The sequence below is a fragment of the Pan troglodytes genome, chromosome X (genome assembly GCF_028858775.2).
Source record: "Pan troglodytes isolate AG18354 chromosome X, NHGRI_mPanTro3-v2.0_pri, whole genome shotgun sequence".
Taxonomy (NCBI): Eukaryota; Metazoa; Chordata; class Mammalia; order Primates; family Hominidae; genus Pan; species Pan troglodytes.
In genome coordinates, this window is record NC_072421.2 from 117,919,771 (window position 1) to 117,935,303 (window position 15,533).

General features: G+C 43.3%; 1 protein-coding gene across 4 annotated transcripts in view; it reads right to left on the reverse strand.

Moving 5' to 3' along the window:
* Positions 1-3,493, reverse strand: part of TMEM255A (transmembrane protein 255A) — a 52,567-nt gene extending 49,074 nt beyond the window's left edge. For 3 of the 4 annotated variants that reach the window (XM_016943730.3, XM_016943728.3, XM_016943729.3), the window contains exon 1: positions 3,206-3,490. In XM_016943730.3, coding sequence (XP_016799219.1) covers positions 3,206-3,263 — 58 coding nt within the window. In that variant the 5' untranslated portion in view covers positions 3,264-3,490. Of the gene's footprint in view, positions 1-3,205 lie in introns of all 4 variants that reach the window. The other variant, XM_016943731.3, reaches the window with a different exon arrangement.
* Between the last annotated feature and the right edge of the window lie 12,040 nt (positions 3,494-15,533).

Below are 15,533 nucleotides of genomic sequence, written 5' to 3' on the forward strand. Positions count from 1 at the left end.
CTGGGTGCCTCCCTTCCTTCGAAACATGCTCAAAATTCCCCTCCTCCAAAAAGTTTTTCTTGATCAAAATTAATTACTTATTCATGTCCCTAAATTCCCAGGTACCTTACTCAATAAGTATATTAATTGTAACTGGTACCATTACAATTGTAACCGTGGGTCTGGTCCACAACCCATATGATATCTGCCAGTCCCAGGATTAGGTATCTGAGGGAACCAAGATGTGAGTTGCTAGAAGGTAGGATGCTGTCTCTGTTACTTTGTTTTACCTTGCACACGTTCTTGATTATCCTCTCCCAAGAGAGTAGATAAGGTGTATAATCTTTATTGGGCACAGAAAAGTTGGGAACCCAGTATCCTGTCCTGTACACGGTGTTGTTGATGCCTGGCTAGTTCTCTGGGTTGATCTTTTGAACCGATTAGGATTTGCTTACCTGAGTCAGCTTTGCCACACAGGGTGGGTCCCCGGATATCCCAGCCTTGAGTATCCCTAGAAACAGGTGGCTGCCCACACAAGGGCCTCAAGACCCTGCCAATCTCCCAAACATTTCCTTAAAGGCGCTGAAATCCATCCCTCCCCACTTTAGACAGTTCTCTGAATGGAGAACATCCGAGGCCGCCCGCGAATTACAAATGTGTTATTTGGGAGGAAGGAATGCCCTACTGTAGTAGAGGTGCCTTTGCGCCTGGGGGCGGTGTTGCCAAAAGGGAGAAGGGGGTTGCTGGGAGGGGATGGAGGGACGCTGGAGTCAAATTACCATCTTCTTAATTGCAAAGCGCCTGCTCCACTCTGAGCCTTGGACGAACTGCTCTATTCCCAGGCAGCCAGCAAGCGTAGAGTGCAGGCACCTTGGTGCAGTGTGTCTGCGTGTTTTAAATTTTATTGTTTTGGTTGCGGTTGTGTCTTGACAATAAAGGGAGTCCTCTCAGAAATGCTGCCCTTGGAGGCTGAAACACTAACCTACCTACCCACTGTCCTCTTCCCCCCACGCAAGGGAAGGTGGTGTTGCCAGAGCTAAGTGGGAGTAGCTCCTAAGTAGCCTAGACGCTGATTCAGGCCCGGACTGTGCGGGACCAGGGCCAGGGAACTCCGGGGAGACTCCCCTGTCCAAACTGTGGAAACCCAGCGTTAGCACTCGACTCAGGAATTTGCTAGTGCCGTCGCTCTGCGGACTTCAAAAAGTGGAATGCGTGGCGCCGGCTCCGCTTCTATCTGGGATTTATGATTCCTTTCCCGCAGTGTGGAGACTGGGCTGGGCGAAGCCCACTCAGCTGTTTGTTGCGCAGACCTTTCGAGAAACACAAGATCGCTGAGGGCCCCTGGGAGCCCAAGAAAGAAAGCTCTTCATCTTGTTCCCCAACCCACAGAGCAGTGCGCCAAGTAGCGACTCTTTAAGCCCTGGGCCACCAACCAGCCCACTCCCCGAAGGCAGACGGGCCCGGGGCGCTGTGGCTTGATTTGCAGGTGGTTAGGTGGTTGTCGTCCGCAGCGAGAATGGACGCTGCGGAACCCTAGCACTCTTCCACTCTGCCCTCCCTCGCGAAGCGCAACAGCTTGGCGTCGGGGAGCCAGGGCTGCGTTGTTGGCGCCACAGCTGGCCAAGGTAAGCAGTGCATTCCCACCTCTCTGTCACTCTCTCTCTCGCTCTCGCTGTCGCTCGCTCTCGCGCTCTCTCTTTCTCTCTCTCTCCCTCTCCCTCTGTATGTGTGTGCGCGTGGTGTGTGTGTTGGAGAAAGAGTGCGCGCGCGCGAGCTGGGAGTAAGGGGGAGTCTGGTACTGCTGGGCTCTGGATTCGGACCAAGTCCTTGGCCTCATTTGTACCCCGTTGTAAATAACTACGCCCTTAAAAATGAAAAAGTAAATTCTTATACTGAATATGCAAAACCATTGAGGATACGGATCTTTCCACCATCCAGGAGATAACACTTTCTGGGGCCCCTCCGGTGAACGAGTTTTGTTGACATTGAGTCTTCTGCGGGCAGTAGGGAGATTATATAGGGGGTTCGATCTTCTCCCTGCCCCCTCCACTCGAGATGTTCCCGCAAATTCATCGGAGAAGACCTGAGCAGACTGATGGCAGGAACTGCGGGACAGAGGGATTTTGCAGAATGTAAAGTATGTTGGAAAGAGAGAATTCGATTTGATTGAAGTGTATCCGAGGCGAATTTTAAAAGATTAGGTGGGATCATGATTTTACAATCCCTTCCCGCTCTCCAGGGCTCCAAATTAATTTCTCCGCCCAGTGAAATCACAGGGCTTGGGAAGGTGCCTAACAGCTGAGGGGGACTGGGTTTGTTTGTTTTTGTAACTACCAAAAAGCAGCTTCGAGGGGCAGCCAAGTTGGTGCCCGAAGGTAGCTGTCCCCCAGTTTCTATAAGGAAAGGAGTCGAAGGGTGCCCCTCCCCCTCCATTCCGCCCTGCGAGGAAAAGCGCGACTTCAGAAGATGCGCGGGCTCGCGCTGGATGTTTCTTTCTCGCGCTCTCACTCCTGCCCCTGACTCCCTTTTCACACTCATGCACATTCCGTGCATTTGGAGCAGAGTAACAATCAAATTCAAAGAATGTTGATCCCGCCGCTGCAGAGGGCAGGGCTGGGCTGTCTTGAGTGATTCCTCAGGAATTCCCCTCCCCTCATCCCCCCCTTTCTTCTCACCCCCGCCCATCCCCCAGAGTTGCGCAACCCGCCCCCCCCCCAATCAGCGAGGTGCAAGTCAGGCCCCCACCCAACTGCATCTCTAAATTTCAGGGCAGCTTCAAGAGAGTTGGGAGGGGGCGAGGACCCTGCTTCTAATTGTCGTTAGTCGTGAGCTCTTAGAAGTGACCAGGACTTTGCAAAGAGGGAGTGTCGAATGGAAAGCGAAGGCGCAGGTTGCAGGGAAGTGTTTTGATCCTCAGATTGCTGGGATTTACCACCGACTGCAAGTCTGTAGACACACGCACACAAACAGGCACACACCCGCACTCCGGGGCAGAGATACTCCGACGCAAGGTTGGCGCTCCGATCTCCGCACGTCGCTCCCGCTGCAGCCAGGCCGCTCCCCTGGGACTCTGGTCCACCACCCAGACGCTGGGGCGCGAAGACCACCCCATCCATGCCCCGTTTCCCGCTCTCTGGCTTTTGGGGCACCTGGGGCGTTCACAGTCCAGAGGCCAGCGCACTCAACCCCTGCTGCCGCCGCCCGAAGGAAGGGCCGCTAGACTTACCCATGGAATCGGGCAGGGACATGTCGCTGGACCGCTGCTGAGTCAGGGACTGATGCATGGTGAAAACTGCCCGGTTGCCCCAGTCCCCGAAGCTGCTTCAAGCGCCCCCGGCTCTGGGCGCCCCGCAGAGCATCCTACTCCGCGGTTGCCTCTCTCGGTCCTTCCGAGAGCTGAGAGACACTGCCTCTGGTTGCGAGCTGCAGCCCAAGTGCCGCCTCCCCCTCCCTTCCACTCTTCTCCCTCCCTCCTGTTCTGCCTCCCTCTGCTCTGGGAGGCGGCAGCATTGGCGGTCCGTGCAGCCGCGTGCGCTTGCGCAAGACCCCCCCTCCTCCCTCCCCCTCAGTCTCCCCATCCTAGTTATCCACCTCCCAGCCTTCCAAGCCAGACAGGGAGCAGTTTTAGCCCCTTGGGGCCAGGGCTGCGCAGAGAAAGAGGGGGAGGCTTCAGTATGAAGCCAACCAACCTTCTCTATAGTTGGACAGGGTCTTGGGTAATTATCCTGTTCTAGGATTTATAACTGGGGAGGGGGTCAGAGTCAGAGGTTCAGAGCTGAGGAACACACACACACACACACACACACACACACACACACACACACACACACACACTTGAGCAGGTCTGGTCTTAGTGCTTCCAGAATGACATAATGGAGCTGGAGATGATCCAGAGAAGGGCCACTCTATAATCAAAGGGATGGTGTGTGTGGGGCGGGGGGAGGGTGGTGGCTGACATATGAAGATAGATTAAACAAACGCAGACTCTTTAGTCTAGAACGATGAAGGCTGGGAAGTGATGTGACCAGAGTGTATAAAATTATGCAGAGACAGAGAGAAGGAGCACAGCCTTATTCACCAGACCTGAGAATTCCAGAACCAACAGCCCCCAATCTTTAGCTAGAAAATTCAGCTAAAGTATGACTCTGCACCAGAACCCCAGTTTGTACTGTTCAAGTGCTTTTATAACAAGGATCTCATTTTATCATCATAGCAGCCATGCAAGGGAGGAAGAGGAGTTATCAATAACCCCATTATGCAGAGGAGGAAACTGAATCTCAGAGAAGGGAAGAAAATGTCCTGTGCCCACTCAGCTAGTAAGTGGCAGAAGTGAGAGCTAGAACCTAGATCTGTTGGACTCCAAGGTGAGTGTTCTTGCTATGGCGACTGAAAAGAACTATTATTCTCTATAGCAAATGGAAAACCTAAGGAATTCATTAGCTCCAAAAGATGCAGCAAGATGAAAATGCAAGTAGCTTTGGAAAGAGTGAAAGTAAAGTCATGGCTGACAGATCCACTGTGGATTACTAAGGGAAACTGGGGATGAGGTGGGAATGTCATTGATCTTGGAAGACAGCCAAATCCTTCTCGAACCTATCCTTTTGGACCCCATTAGGATATTGGGCTTGAAGCACCTTGTGGTTGGACCAAAAGGTGGTTTGAATGTTCTCAAAACAACTGCAGATCAGGATGAGGCCTTCTTGGAGTGCCCCCAAGACATCTATCTGGTGGCCAGGGGAGGTGGAGGGTGAGGAAGCGGGTAACAGTGGACTCCACCTCCCTCTGGAAACAGCCCTGGAAGCCTAACATAGCTAAGAGAATATACCTATTTGGAGGTGCCCATACTGTCCTATTGAGGAGCTCCCAGGCTCTGCTTGCCAGGTCTCCTTCCAACCGCCTCCTTCTGATGGTTGCTGCAATCCTTTCTCCATGTTCCCCGAAAAACCCAAACCAAATCAAGTATAAAACTATTCTAAGAGTCAATGGGATGAAGAAGAGTACTTGGCTCTTTCCAGATCTGCCTTGCTAATCTACTGTAAAGCTTTGTTTTTCTTATCCAGGAAATGGGACTGAAGGCCCTTGCCCTTTCCCATCTTCTGAAGGAAGAAAATATGTTTCTTGAAGATTAAAAAGGAAGCCCTTTGTAAAGAACTTGGGCACCCCAGGGGCCACGTTGAATGCTGTGTCAGGTATTATTAGCAACCCTACACTATACATGTGGTTTAAAAATCTGTGATATATGTCCTAGATAGAGACAAGATGCCTACTACTGTAGATGTGTGTGTCTTAAGCCTGCTTAGCTTGTGTCAGGGTCTCTATAAGCTCCACAAAGGCAGAGAGAAATCCTGTATTTATACTTCTGCAATGATTGTCTTTGAGTCCTGTTTACTTATCTCTTTCTCCTCTCATTCTAAATATCTCATACTTAATGTGGAGGACTCCTGCAACCAGCACTGATTTCTCAGGAGTGCTTGCTAATTAACATATTTGGTTTCTGTGAAAGTAGCCTGAAAGAAAAGAGGTTTTTATACAGGCTCTAAAGACTATTTGACACCTTCTTTAGAGATTCTTGGCTCCCCTATAGCAATCACACAGCAAGAGATCCCTAAAGAAGCCAAATAGAAACTTGTTACCATGCTGGTTTTGATGGACAGATTGAGGCCTTTTCAATTCAGAGAGAAACACACTACCCACCAAATGATGCAGAGGGCATATGTAATTTGACCTTTGTAATCCCAAAGACACAAACTAGTGAGGTACCTTTAATGGGAGTGAGGTTTGCTTTCTCAACATCTGTATTCCTGAATCCTGCTTGAAATTGAACATTATTTTATAAAGTACTAGAGGAGCTGGCTATTTAAAAGAACTGCATATGGTATGTTTCTTTTGTGCTGTCTCTTGGGGTGCCTTGTGGGACTTGGAGCACAGCACGCACTCAGTCAAGTTAAAAATGACTTTGAGACCAGTAGCAGTGACAATAGCAGCAGCTGCAGCAGCTCGGAGAGTAGTAGCAGTCTTCTCCCCAGAGATGGTGTATTTGTCTGGAGAGAGGATCGGGAAAAGGGGAGGGACTAGAATGGGAACTGGGGGGAAACCCCCTACATTTTAACTAAGCCCAGTACATACACCTCTTTTCCTCCAAAAAAAAGTTTATTTTAACTCAAATTGAACAGGATGATTAAAAAGCAAGAGGCAATGTTTCCTGGGCTCCATTCTGATTTTCTTCATGTCAAAACACATGTGGAGTTTATACATAAATAGGTTTATAATAAAACTTACCAATAGGCAAGCCATCTAGATGAAGAAACAGGTCTTTCATGCAAGTGAAGGCTACTATAAAACTGCTTGGTTAGCTTTTGATAAAAAAAAGAAATTATTAAAATGCCTTAAAATAAATCCTTTTCATAGCAAGCTTAATCAAGCATACAGTGTTGCCCTAGGTTGCAAACTGCTTTATAGCATCAGGAAATGTTTACCAATGGGGCTGCAGCCTACTTCTCTCCATCTTCTTCAAACCAGTGATGAGCGCCCTCCCCAGAAGCCTTCAGACCAGTAGAAAAATGCCAGATGGTGCTCTGTGTCTAACACATTCTCCCTGGGAAGAGCCATAGCATTCAATTATCTCCTTATTTTGCTGACCAATTTGACTATTTAAATTACATAGTATACCTTCCTGATTCCAATTCTGGGAATGTGGGCTAGAGAAATGTCTACATGTTTACACACACATACATGCATACATGCATATTTAAAATGGTGGCCATACAGGTATTCACAAGTGCACATACTTATAGACATCCCAGCTAGTATCTCTACGCTCTGGTTATCACCATCCAACTCTCGTTTTCCAGACTTTGGTTGATCAAGGACAGAGAGAAGCTTCAGAGTAATGGAGAGCCTCAAAGAGTCCAAACATTCCTAACTGAGGTTGGGGTGTGCCCACCAGACTACCTTAGGTCAATGCCTAGTACTCAGTGCCTGCACCACAAACATGTGAATCTTGATTGAGGAAAACCATAGTTAAGGGTGTTGCCTGATTCTCATTGCCAGCTGGTCTTTTTCTTTGGGTACCAGGAAAATAACCATAGCACCAGGAAACAGCGTTGGTACTTGTCTTTACTTTGTTATTGATTTATTTCTATTTTGTAACCTGTGTTAGTTACCAAACACTATATAATAAATGTTTTCCAATATCAGTAAAGAAAAAACCTTTGATAATATGATTTAAAATGAATGGAACATAATTTATTTACCATTTCACTGTTATTGAATATTTTAGAGATTGCCAGTTTTTTAACATTGTAAATAATGCAATGAACTAAACCTTTGCATCTTTTTCACCATAGGATACAATACTATCATGGAATTATTGGTTCAAATGTTCCAAACACACACTTCTAATTAAACTTTTTTTATCAACACACATGTAATAAAATGTACAGACCAATGTATTTTAACACACACACACACACACACACACACACACACACACACTTGTAAACCACCACCCAGATTAAGATATTGAACCTAACATCCCAGATGGCTCTCTTGAGCCCCCTCCCCAGTCAATAACCCTCCCAGAGGTAACCACTATTCTGATTTTGATCAAGTCAGAATATTTTTAAGGCTTTGAAAATGTATTGCCAAATTGCCCTCCCAAATATTTGTAGCAAAGTACATACCCACCATCAGCATCTGAAAATGTCTGGGTCCCCATGACCTCTTGATTTTACCTTGAAAAGGAGATGTTTAACACTGAAGACACACCTAATTGCAGTCAGCTACGGGAAGGGCCAGTCAAGAAGCTGAAGTTCAGTTGGGCACAAGGCATCCAGTGGGAACCACAGATCTAGGAGGCAGAGGGCGAGGGCAGTGCCGGGGCAGACAACACTGTCACAGCCCACAAGTACAGTCATGTGCCACATAATGATGTTTTGGTCAACAATGGAATGCAGATATGAAGGTGTTCCCATAACATTATAATGGAGCTGAAAAACTCCTATCACCTAGTGACATCATAGTGCAATGTGTTACTCACGAGTTTGTGGTGATGCTGGTGTAAATAAGCTCACTGTGCTGACAATCACATAAAAGTGTAGCATATACAATTAGGTACAATCCATAATACTTGATAATGATAATAAATGACTATGTTACTGGTTTATGTATTTCCTATACTATACACTTTATCATTATTATAGAGTGTACTCCTTCTACTTAAATATTTTTTAAAAGTTAACTGTAAAACAGCCTCATGTAGGTCCTTTGGGAGGTATTGCAGAAGAAGGCATTGTTGTCATAAAAGATGACAGCTCCATGTGTGTTATTACTCCTGAAGACCTTCCAGTGGAACAAGACGTGGAGGTAGAAGACAGTGATATTGATGATCCTTACCCTGTGTAGGCATAGGCTAATGTGTGTGTGTTTTGTCTTTGTTCTTAACAAAAAATTTAGAAAAGTAAAGAAAAAAGTTAGAATAGAAAAAGCGTGTGGAATAAGGATGTAAAGAAAGAAAATATTTTGTACAGCTGTACGGTGTGTGTTTAAGAGTGTTGTTACAAGGGTCAAAAGTTAAAAAAAAGTTTATAATGTACAAGTTACAGTAAGCTAAGGTTAATTTATTGAAGAAAGAATAATCTTTTAAAATAAATGTAGTGCAGCCTAAGTGTACAGTGTTTATAAAGTGTATAGTAGTGTACAGTAATGTCCTAGTCTTTCACATTCCTTCATAATAGGACACAATACTACCATGATTGTATTGAGTCACTCAGTGACTCACCCAGAGGAACTTCCAGTTCTGCAGGCTCCATTCATGGTAAGTGCTCTATACAGGTGTACCATTTTTTATCCTTTATACTGCATTTGTACTGTACCTTTTCTATGTTTAGCTATGTTTAGATACACAAATACTGACCATTGTATTACAACAGTATTCAGTACAGTCACATGCTGTACACATTTGTAGTCTAGGTGAGATAGGCTATGCCTTATAGCCTAGCTGTGTAGCAGGATATACTATCTAGGTTTTGCCTAATAGCCTAGCTATGCAGTAGGATATACTATCTAGATTTGTGTGAGTACACTCTATGATGTTTGCACAAGGACGAAATCACCTAACGACGCATTCCTCAGAAGGTGTTCCTGTCAATAAGCGATGCATGACTATACCTTAGAAAATTCCAACTGCTCAGGTGTTTTCATTGTCATATTCATTATTGTTCTGTGGTGCAAATACTCAAAGTCTTTCTTATATTTAGCCTTTACAGTTTCGATGATGATCACTTAATTACGTCTGGTACATAGTTGGCATTTCAATACTTGTTGAACATGTTTTACTTATTTTTATCTATTGCTTTATTCTACCTACTAAATAAGACACAACACGGTAAAAGTTCCCAAAACTGCAGAGGTGCTTGATGCAGCAAATTACTCCTGCTCCACAATTCTACTCTCCACAGATAAAAATGCTTTACGGGTTTGAATGCATTATTCCACATTTTTTCTCCATGCATAGTTTTACCTTTGTTTGTTTATTTTGAGAGTTAAATACTCTAAAAAGTATTTTAAAAGTAAACTTGCTAAATAATGAAATAATAAATATTTTTATTAAGGCTTGTAAGTTGCATTTAATAGCTTTCAAATACACCACATCAAAGTCCATCTTCAATCAATCAAACCCAATGGTAGTTCCTTCTTGCATAATAAAATTCCCTCCAACTTACATTATGATACCCACTTAGCTATCATGGGCAGGGAAAGGAAACTACATCTCCTTTCTGATCACTATTGTGTAAGGAAGAGCATCAGGAGAATTACATAAAAATGAATATAAAGAAATGATTCTGATTTCAAAGTACATTGTTTGGAAGCATTAACAAAAACAAAAATGATTCAGGTATACATACTTCTACTGAATTTTTGATAGGAAAGTTAGTTCTGAAAACAGTCCATTTCCTACTACAGAAAGGAGATAGTTTATTTTTAAGGTTAGTCTTTGTTTTCCACAGAATTTCACATCTTCCTAATTTGAAGGCATAAAACAGCAACAGAGAACCATAATGCATGAATCAATGAATACACTAGGGACATGGTGATGTTTAAGAAGGCTAGGTAATTTTTTTTGAATTTCAGAATAAATGTAACAGAGGTTAATAACCACAAATGTTAAGGTTAGAGTGAGATCAGTCTATGAGAAGCATAATTAACATTTTATACTGCAAACTATTTACTACAGAAGGAAAACATCTACACAGAAAAATTCACCATATGTATTACTTTTAAATCGGCGGAAAGGGAGAGATGAGTAGCTTTAAGCCCACAGGAACTGGGTTGGGGATCTTTTGGGGAACCTCACTGTTTAGATGCTATGATTTACCTGCCAGAGATAACAGTTGGTAGGGATAGTAGAATGGGATTCAGTTAAGCTGTTTCCTTCCTTTAATTAATGACAGAGCTCAGTATATCCTTCTCCCTTATCCCCATCAAAAAACATTCATTAAACACCTAATTAGATGTGACATTGTTGAAAGCGGGGGTGCATGTGTCCAGCTGCTTGGTTCAGGCTTGCACTGAAGAGGATTTCTGTGTTCAGTAGTTCTTAGGAATCAATAAATTTGCTACCAGTTCAAACTGCTCCACAGAGCCTTTAAAAATGTTTACACTCTGTGACCTAGTAATCCCACTTCTGGGAATCAGTCCTAAGGAAAGAGAAATCTGGACTAAGATTTACGTGCAACAATGTCCGTGGCAATGTTATTCGTAAGTTAAAAAAACCCTGAAATGACAAAAATTAGGAGAACGATTAGCTAGATGATACCACAACCAAATGATTCCATATGTTATATAGCTATTAAAATTGTATTTCAAATATTTAAGAACACAGAAATATATAAAATAATGAGTGCAAAAGTAGGCTAAGCACTGCATGTATAGTTTGATCCCATTTTGTTTAAAATTGTACATATATACAGAGAAAAATGACTAGAAAGAAACTCAAATATCCACTGTAGTTATCTCTGAGTAGTGAAATTACAGGAGATTGCTTTCTTTTTTATACTTTTCTATATCTTTCAAATACATTCAATGAGCATGTATTATTAAAAAGCACAAACTACTTCAAATTCTATTTTACAAATGAATTAAACAGGCGAATGTTTAATAAATTGCACTGTATCTGTCCTGCAGTGTGAGCCTAGGGCTGCCCAGGACCCACCTACTTTGGTTTGGTCGGTCTCTCTCTCTCTCTCTCTCTCTCACACACACACACACACACACACACACAGCTCTTCTGTCAGTCTTTCTTGCCTGAATGCTAGTTTCAGGCAACAAGTCACCTCTCTCAAGGGAATTTGTACTTCTTTTTCACTGTATGATTGAGGCTTGTTGGTGCTGGCAGGTGGGCAAGTACTTTTTCTGGTCTGGCTTTGTCGATGCCCCTAAAATTATACCAGTAGGGGGCTGTCTACTCTGTGGATTGCCTGGAAGGAGCAGCTTTCTGGGTAACTGATCTGTCTAGGAAGATAGAAGAAACTCTGCCTAGGTGGGAGGAGAGGAGGAAATTTGGAGGTAAAACAGAATAGAGAGAGGAATAAAAATCAGCAGCTGTGCTTATTAGAGAGGATTCCTTTGGTAAGGCTATATTTTAGTGTGTTACTGTTTATAAGAAATACAGTTCAATTGGACCTGTAAGAAGTTCTATTGAAGGTGAAATGCACCTAAATCCATGCCCACTGCTCAAATCTGCTCAGGAACCTGGAATCCCACTATAACGAGAAAGGGGCTGTTCAATAAAGGCTATTGTCCTTTAACAAACACTCAACATTACAAAAGTAAAATATGCACACAGATTTCAAACAATACAAAATTGTATAAAATAAAAAGTGAAATTCTTTCCTTCCCCAATGTCATTCTTCAGAGGTAACCTCTATTCTGATGTATATTTTCCCAAGATTTTCCACTTTTCCTATGTATATATAAGGATATGCATACACACATACAATTACACACATAGTGAAGAAAAATGGAAGCAAACTGTAAATATTATTCTGCAACTTACTTTTTAAGAAATCCAATACTATTTCATAAATACATTTTCCGTGTCAGTATATATAGGTTTGCCTCATGTTTTTTAAGCTGCTGCCTAACATTCCATTGTGCGAATGTTTCAACTTACTTGAAGAACCCCTATGGGTGGACATTTAGTTTATTACCAGTTTTTTATAGTTACAAGCAATGTTGCTATAAACATCCCTGTACATATACCATGGAATCAATTTAAAGGAAAATCTTCTTTCTATCAGCTGTGCATTACCTAACCATTTGCAATTAGTTTCCTGGGCTCTGGAGAACAGTTTTTAATGGCTATGCCAAATGTTCTGTAGTGTCCCAAATGGTCCGAGGCATCCCTTCCAATTAAGTTGCAGTCTACTACACACTGCATTTTAAATTACATTTTGCTTTAAGGACAGGGCACTGTCTTACATTATTGATACAGTGTTATAATGTTCTATCTTAGTCCTTATGCCCTAGACTTGAATGCGCACCGCCTGAAGAGAGTGGGCAGTCAGAGGCAGCTGGTACATGTCACCAAGGGTAGCCCAACTCAGCCCAACACAAATATGTGATTGTCCCTCCTCTGATTACATCCAGCATCTTTTCACCACTTCTGGCAGGAAAGCACAACTAGAGATAAGGCACTTTATTTGCCACCTACCAGCTTGGGGGAAAGGAAAATGGGACCACTTACACTAACATCTGAATTGGTGAAGGAGACCAGGCTGCTTTCGGCCCCTCTCCCATCCTGTCTGCCTCCCCTCACCCAGGTGTTTATTGTCTCCAACATGTCCTCTGGCTGTTTGCAGGCCTTTTCTTTGACATCCTACTTAGACATGACCTCCTTAGCCATTGCCTGCACCACCCCCCGTCAAAACACATCTCTTTTTCGAAGTCTCAGTTGACAGCATTCATTTGTGTTAGCATGACAGAAAGCACTTAAGGCGTGGCATCAGAAGACCATTTTCTAGCCCTATGTTTCTGACCAAGTCAATTAATCTCTTTGAGGCTCCATTTTGACATCTGCAAAATGGAGATTATAGTAATATTTTCCTCATATAATGGATGTAAAATAAAATGAAATAACATGTTGGAAAGTACATTGAGAGCAAGGAAAAGTGCTCTGAGATTGTAAAATGCCGTTATTACTTATGAATTCTTTCTTCCAGGTAAACCAGTTTTATTTTATTTTGTTTAAACAAGGGATTTCTGAAGACTACAATGTTTTCACTGGGAGAAGTGCTTATTACAGTGAAAATGTCAGGCAGTGCGAACAGGCCAGTGGGGAAGCTATTTTGAGATGGGAAAACTCTTTCAAACCTTCAAATCCACATATGTAGGGGGCTGATGGTATCACCAAGACAGAAGGCTGACCAGAGTCCTCCAGGTAAAAATATCAGAATGGTTTCTGGTACTGTTTGCTCTCTTCGGGGAGAGAAAGGTTGGGTGGAGGGGGACGAGGACAGCATGGATTTCTGTGGGCTGGCCTGAGGATCTGTCCTTCCTAGGGAGATGTGTTCTAGCAACTGTTTGGTGTATTTTTAAAGGCCAGAGAGGCTTTGGCTCTATAGGATGGAGTGGCTGTGACACCTGATTAATGTCTGTGCAGTATTTTCCAGAATGAAATTTAATCAGCAGAATGATTGCAGCAAGCAGCTGCCTGGAGGAAAATGATCCTGTTCTAATGGTGGCTTGTTTGATATGGTGGCATTGTAGTGGGGCACGTACATTATTAGTCCAGCCCAGGGGGCCCAAACTAGGATACTGGATCAACTAGTAAGGAAATACAACAAACAGCAGCACCCACTCCATGGCTTTGTGTAAGGTCATCACTGTCAGATTGTCAGTTCCTCCCCACTTCAAGGACCTTTACTGTCAGCCTCCCTCCCACCCCCAGGATCTTCTTCGTCAGCTCCTTTAGCCCCCTCCTATCATTATCTATTCCCTGAGTCCCTTCAGATCCATCACTCTCACCCTGGCTTCAAGGCCTTCACTGACAGCTTCCTCCCAACACACTCACACATGTACAAGTGCATGCATGCATTTCTCCTCTACCTCCATGGGTGTTCTCAAGACTTAAATGAAATGAAAAATGACCTCTCCTCATAAAATGACTGGAGTCTCCTGATCTAATTAACACTTCTTGGACTATTTTTCCCATCAGAAGCACAGAGGTTATTACACTGCCTTGCAAAAATTCTGTAGTCAGTATTATACTCCCTAACATCTAGGAAATACAGTGGAGACCTATGTGACTACCATGTCTTACCACTCAAATGACATTGGGTGCATTTCATCCAAGCTGAGTATGCTGAGCTTTCCTCACAGGATCTGTGGTATAAGGTGTTTCCCAGTAGTAGAGAAAATTTGGATGAGCTAGTTACAATTTCTTGCAGGTATTTGTTTCCCTAGTTTGAAAAACTTCCACTAAATCCCTCCAGAGTGTACCCTAGGATCACCACAGGGATCTGACTCAGGATGGGGGCAGTGCTTGGAACTATTAAGGCCACAGTTTACAGTGGAAAGAGTAGCTTTCAGGACCAAAAGAACCCAAGCTGATAGGGCCATAACAACCCTTTCTAAATTCAAAGAAAGGATAGAGTAGTCTACTGCTCTGTGGGCAGTTGAGAGTGCTTCAAGATTCCTAGGCTTTGCCTGTGGTACCACCTCTGGGCAAAGGACACCATCAAGAAAGTAAAAACTGACAACCCACAGGATGGGAGAAAAAATTTTAAAACCATATATCTATATATCTGATAAGAAACTCTCTCATACGTATACATATATATATATAATATGTTATAAACATATATAATGTACATATGTAATAAATCAGAGATTAATTTATAATAGGAATTGGCTCATATGATTATGGAGGCTAAGAAGTTTCATGATTTGCCATCTGCAAGCTGGAGACCCAGTGGAGAACCAGAAAAGCTAGTGGTACAATTCAGTAAGAATCTGAAAGCCAGAGACCAGAAACACTGATGTTGAGTGCAGGAGACAATGAATGTCCCTGATCAAACAGAGAGTGAATTCACCCTTCCTCCACCTATTTGTTCTATGTGGGCCCTCAGCAGATTGAATGATGCACCCTACATGGGTGAGGGAGATCTTCTTTACTCAGGTTACTGATTAAAATGCTAATCTCTTCCAGAAACACTCTTTCACAGACACACCCAAAAGTTTTACCAGCTATCTGGGCATCCCTTAGCCCATTCGAGTTGACAGATAAAAATTCACCATCATGCTAGGGAAATGCAAATCAAAACCATGAGATACATTCATGATTGTATAGTTAGGAAACGCAACAAACAGCAGCACCCTCTCCATGCCTCTGCATAAGGTCATCACTAGGATGAATGTTATAAAGACAAATAATAACAAATGCTGGAGAAGATGTGCAGAAATTAGACCCCTTGTACATTGCTGGGTGGAATGTAAAATGGTTAGAGCCACTTTGTAAAACTGGCAGTTCCTCATAATGTTAATTATGGAGTTAA